We start from the raw sequence: 4,884 nt of genomic DNA on the forward strand, positions 1-4,884 counted from the left end.
GAGGACAGTTGATACCACTTAAAGATTTTTTGTCAACAACTTGATTTTGATGATCATAATTAAACAAATCTCTTATATCTTACTTCAAGTAAATTTTATTTCATTTCATTCACAGGGCACACTGGAGCATGAAGAGTCAAAGATTCTTCGTGCCCAGCTTGAGCTTAACCAGGTTAAGAGTGAGATTGACAGGAAGCTTGCTGAGAAGGATGAGGAGATCGAGCAAATCAAGAGGAACAGCCAGAGGGTGACTGAGTCCATGCAGAGTACTCTGGATTCTGAGGTTAGGAGCAGGAATGATGCTCTGAGAATTAAGAAGAAGATGGAGGGAGATCTCAATGAGATGGAAATTCAGCTCAGCCATGCCAATCGTCAAGCTGCTGAGGCACAGAAACAGCTGAGGAACGTCCAGGGACAACTCAAGGTTAGATTAAATTAGTACAATTCAGTGCTTTATTAAAACTCCACATATATGAAAAATGACATAATTGTCTTTGCTTTCAGGATGCCCAACTGCAACTTGATGATGCTTTGAGAGGACAAGAGGATATGAAGGAGCAAGTGGCCATGGTGGAGCGCAGAAACACTCTGATGTTGGCTGAGATTGAGGAGCTCAGAGCTGCACTTGAGCAGACAGAGAGAGGCCGCAAAGTGGCTGAACAGGAGCTGATTGATGCTAGTGAGCGTGTTGGATTGCTGCACTCTCAGGTATTACAAACTAACTTGTTTTTAAAAATGTGTATGACTGCTTAGGAAAGATAATATTATAATTTATACTTTCTTTGCAGAACACAAGTCTGTTGAACACCAAGAAGAAGCTTGAGACTGACCTTGTTCAAATCCAGAGTGAGGTTGAGGACACTGTACAGGAAGCAAGAAATGCAGAAGAGAAGGCCAAGAAAGCTATTACTGATGTGCGTATTGGTACAATTTAGAATGCACATAGCCAGTAGATTCTAAATGTTCAAGGAGAAAAAAATCTTGCAATTTCGCACTAGGCTGCAATGATGGCTGAGGAGTTGAAGAAGGAGCAGGACACTAGTGCTCATCTGGAGAGGATGAAGAAAAACCTGGAGGTCACAGTCAAGGACCTCCAGCACCGCCTGGATGAGGCTGAGAATCTGGCCATGAAGGGAGGAAAGAAACAACTTCAGAAACTGGAGTCCAGGGTAAGCCTTGAAGGCCTTTTTTTTATTATTATTAAAAAGCTTTCTATGTCTCAGTGGCCCATTTTTGATACAGAGCAGGATTTGTATTGCAAGGAATGTCTCAATATTATATGTATGAACTCTTCCAGGTTCGTGAGCTGGAGAGTGAAGTTGAGGGTGAGCAAAGACGTGGAGTTGAGGCTATTAAAGGTGTCCGCAAATATGAGAGGAGAGTGAAGGAGCTCACCTACCAAGTATGTATAAAGTGCCAAATAATAAATGCCAAATAATAACACTATTCACATTAAAATGTTTCATGTTTTTTTTCACAGTAAACTAATAAAATAATTGTATAATTTATAGACTGAGGAGGACAAGAAGAACATTGCCAGGCTGCAAGATCTCGTTGATAAGCTGCAGCTGAAAGTCAAGGCCTACAAGAGACAGTCTGAGGAAGCGGTGAGACAAATCTGCCCAAGCATATTCATGCAGCCTTATGAATTTGCTGGACTTTTTTAAAAACGAGTGTTGGAACAATATCATACACTTTATACAACTGTTTGTATTTAGGAGGAACAGGCCACTGTCCACCTGTCCAAACTCAGGAAGGTTCAGCATGATTTGGAGGAGGCTGAAGAGCGTGCTGATATTGCTGAGTCTCAAGTCAATAAGCTAAGGGCCAAGAGTCGTGATAGTGGAAAGGTCAGTAAAGAATCCGGAATACTTTTTCACAAGATAAATATTTTGCAAGTTTACAGTATCTCACAAAAGTAAGTACACCCCTGACATTTTTGTAAATATTTGATTTTAACTTTTCATGTGACAACACTGAAAAAATTACACGTTGCTACAATGTAAAGTAGTGAGTGTACAGCTTGTATAACAGTGTAAATTTGCTGTCCCCTCAAAATAACTCAACACACAGCCATTAATGTCTAAACTGCTGGCAACAAATGTGAGTACACCCCTAAGTGAAAATGTCCAAATTGGGCACAAAGTGTCAATATTTTGTGTGGCACCATTATTTTCCAGCACTGCCTTAACCCTCTTGGGCATGGAGTTCACCAGAGCTTCACAGGTTGCCACTGGAGTCCTCTTCCACTCCTCCATGACGACCTCACAGAGCTGGTGGATGTTAGAGACCTTGTGCTCCTCCACCTTCTGTTTGAGGATGCCCCACAGATGCTCAATAGGGTTTAAGTCTGGAGATATGCTTGGCCAGTCCATCACCTTCACCCTCAGCTTCATTAGCAAGGCAGTGGTTGTCTTGGAGGTGTGTTTGGGGTCGTTGTCATGCTGGAATACTGCATACTGATCATGCTCTACTTCAGTATGTCACAGTACATGTTGGCATTCATGGTTCCCTCAATAAACTGTAGCACTCATGCATCCCCAGACCATGACACTCCCACCACCATGCCTGACTGTAGACAAGACACACTTGTCTTTGTACTCCTCACCTGGTTGCCGCCACACACGCTTGACACCATCTGAACCAAATAAGTTTATCTTGGTCTCATCAGACCAGAGGACATGGTTCCAGTAATCCATGTCTTTAGTCTGCTTGTCTTCAGCAAACTGTTTGCAGGCTTTCTTGTGCATCATCTTTAGAAGAGGCTTCCTTCTGGGACGACAGCCATGCAGACTAATTTGATGCAATGTGTGGCGTATGGTCTGAGCACTGACAGGCTGACCCCCCACCCCTTCAACCTCTGTAGCAATGTTGGTAGTACTCATACGTCTATTTCCCAAAGACAACCTCTGGATCTGACGCTGAGCACGTGCACTCAACTTGTTTGCGCGACCATGGCGAGGCCTGTTCTGAGTGGAACCTGTCCTGTTAAACTGCTGTATGGTCTTGGCCACCATGCTGCAGCTCAGTGTCAGGGTCTTGGCAATCTTCTTATAGCCTAGGCCATCTTTATGTAGAGCAACAATTCTTTTTTTCAGATCCTCAGAGAGTTATTTGCCACGAGGTGCCATGTTGAACTTTCAGTGACCAGTATGAGGGAGTGTGAGAGCGATGACACCAAATTTAACACACCTGCTCCCCATTTACACCTTGTAACACTAACAAGTCACATGACACTGGGGAGGGAAAATGGCTAAGTGGGCCCAATTTGGACATTTTCACTTAGTTGTGTACTCACTTTTGTTGCCAGCGGTTTAGACATTAATGGCTGTGTGCTGAGTGATTTTGAGGGGACAGCAAATTTACACTGTTACACAAGCTGTACACTGACTACTTTACATTGTAGCAAAGTGTCATTTCTTCAGTGTTGTCACATGAAAAGATATAATGAAATATTTACAAAAATGTGAGGGGTGTACTCACTTTTGTGAGATACTGTAGATGTAAATAATATATCAGAGTTAACAAATGATTTCTTTATTCTGTTGCTCCACAGGCCAAAGAAGAGTAAAACTCAGAAGCATGATTCTGCTGTGGTTATAAAATATGACTGTGTGGCAGAGCAATTTTTTCCATTCAATATTAAATAAAAATGTGTATAATCAATCAATTGTTGTTTCTATTCAAGTCAATAACAAATAGTTGATCTCATCATACACTAAATAAGTAAATCTTTTTTTAACCTATTTCCAGATCAAGTATACAAACATTTATTAGATTGGATATTAGCCAACAGTCATGATTATCAAATGACTTATTTATTGAAGTCCAATGTTAAAGAAAATGTTACAGTTAATGTTACCAGATTTTGTTTTCTGAGATAAAATTTTGGTATAGCATTGTAAAGTACAGTGTGTGCCACAGGTGTCAACTGATAATCAAAATCAGTAAACAGAGCACAGGTACAGGTCAGATGATGAGCGAACAGCAAAAGCAGGGATAATCCAAAATACACAAACGAGAAAATGAAACTAGATGAACAAATGCTGCACTTGAAGGCTTCTGCACACAGCACACAAATTATTTCTAGGGAATTTCAGGACAGCGTAACAGATATTGCATCATCAGCATGTGTTGCCTATTTTGAGACTCTACATCTTCTTTGTTTTCAAGAAAGAAAAAAAAAACACAGACTGGACATCATTTGGGTACTCAGTGTATTTTATTGCTTTTCAAATAAAATGTGCATAAATGAAAAACCCCACATCCCCTCTCCCTCTGCATTTTCTTTTTGCTGGGGAGAGGCGGAGCTTAGCCTGACTTTTATCTAGCTGTCTGTGCAGATCAGTGTTGCTACCTTAGCAACTTTTCAGACCCCTTTAGCGCCTTTTTTTTTCTTTTTTTCTTTTTCTTTCCAAAAACAAAAAAAAAGCACCTAGTGACAAATCTAGCGACTTTTCGTACAAACCTTAGCTACTTTCCAAATATGGCTAGTACTGTCCTGCAAGTGCGAGGTCTTGATTTCCCACTGCACTCACACCTCTCTCTGTGTCTGCTCTGTTCAGTGAGGGGCCGAGAGCCGGAGATTTAACAATGTCATGGATAATGAGACGCCCTTAAAACGCAAGACAAATGGAATGTAACATGTTTTACATGTAAAATAGTCCACGTTATTACAGCCTAGTTCAAGAAGTAGTTATAGTGTTCAGAAACATTTTTGATCATTCATGTTCCATACCTGTCCGTTATATAGTTTTATAAAAGTCATAAAAGTTATGAAAAGTACTAAAACACAGAAGCAAAAACAATTTATATATATATATATATATATATATATATATATATATATATATATATATATATATATATATATATATATATATA

The 4,884-nt window shown here is 40.1% G+C and overlaps 1 protein-coding gene across 1 annotated transcript in view; it reads left to right on the forward strand.

Moving 5' to 3' along the window:
- Window positions 1-3,666, forward strand: part of LOC108270642 (myosin heavy chain, fast skeletal muscle) — a 14,574-nt gene extending 10,908 nt beyond the window's left edge. The window contains exons 34-41 of the mRNA XM_053677101.1: window positions 116-424; window positions 505-708; window positions 789-914; window positions 999-1,169; window positions 1,298-1,402; window positions 1,512-1,607; window positions 1,719-1,850; window positions 3,557-3,666. Coding sequence (XP_053533076.1) covers window positions 116-424; window positions 505-708; window positions 789-914; window positions 999-1,169; window positions 1,298-1,402; window positions 1,512-1,607; window positions 1,719-1,850; window positions 3,557-3,571 — 1,158 coding nt within the window. The 3' untranslated portion in view covers window positions 3,572-3,666. The remainder of the gene's footprint in view (window positions 1-115; window positions 425-504; window positions 709-788; window positions 915-998; window positions 1,170-1,297; window positions 1,403-1,511; window positions 1,608-1,718; window positions 1,851-3,556) is intronic.
- Window positions 3,667-4,884: the final 1,218 nt, after the last annotated feature.

This window comes from Ictalurus punctatus, chromosome 28, assembly GCF_001660625.3.
Source record: "Ictalurus punctatus breed USDA103 chromosome 28, Coco_2.0, whole genome shotgun sequence".
Taxonomy (NCBI): Eukaryota; Metazoa; Chordata; class Actinopteri; order Siluriformes; family Ictaluridae; genus Ictalurus; species Ictalurus punctatus.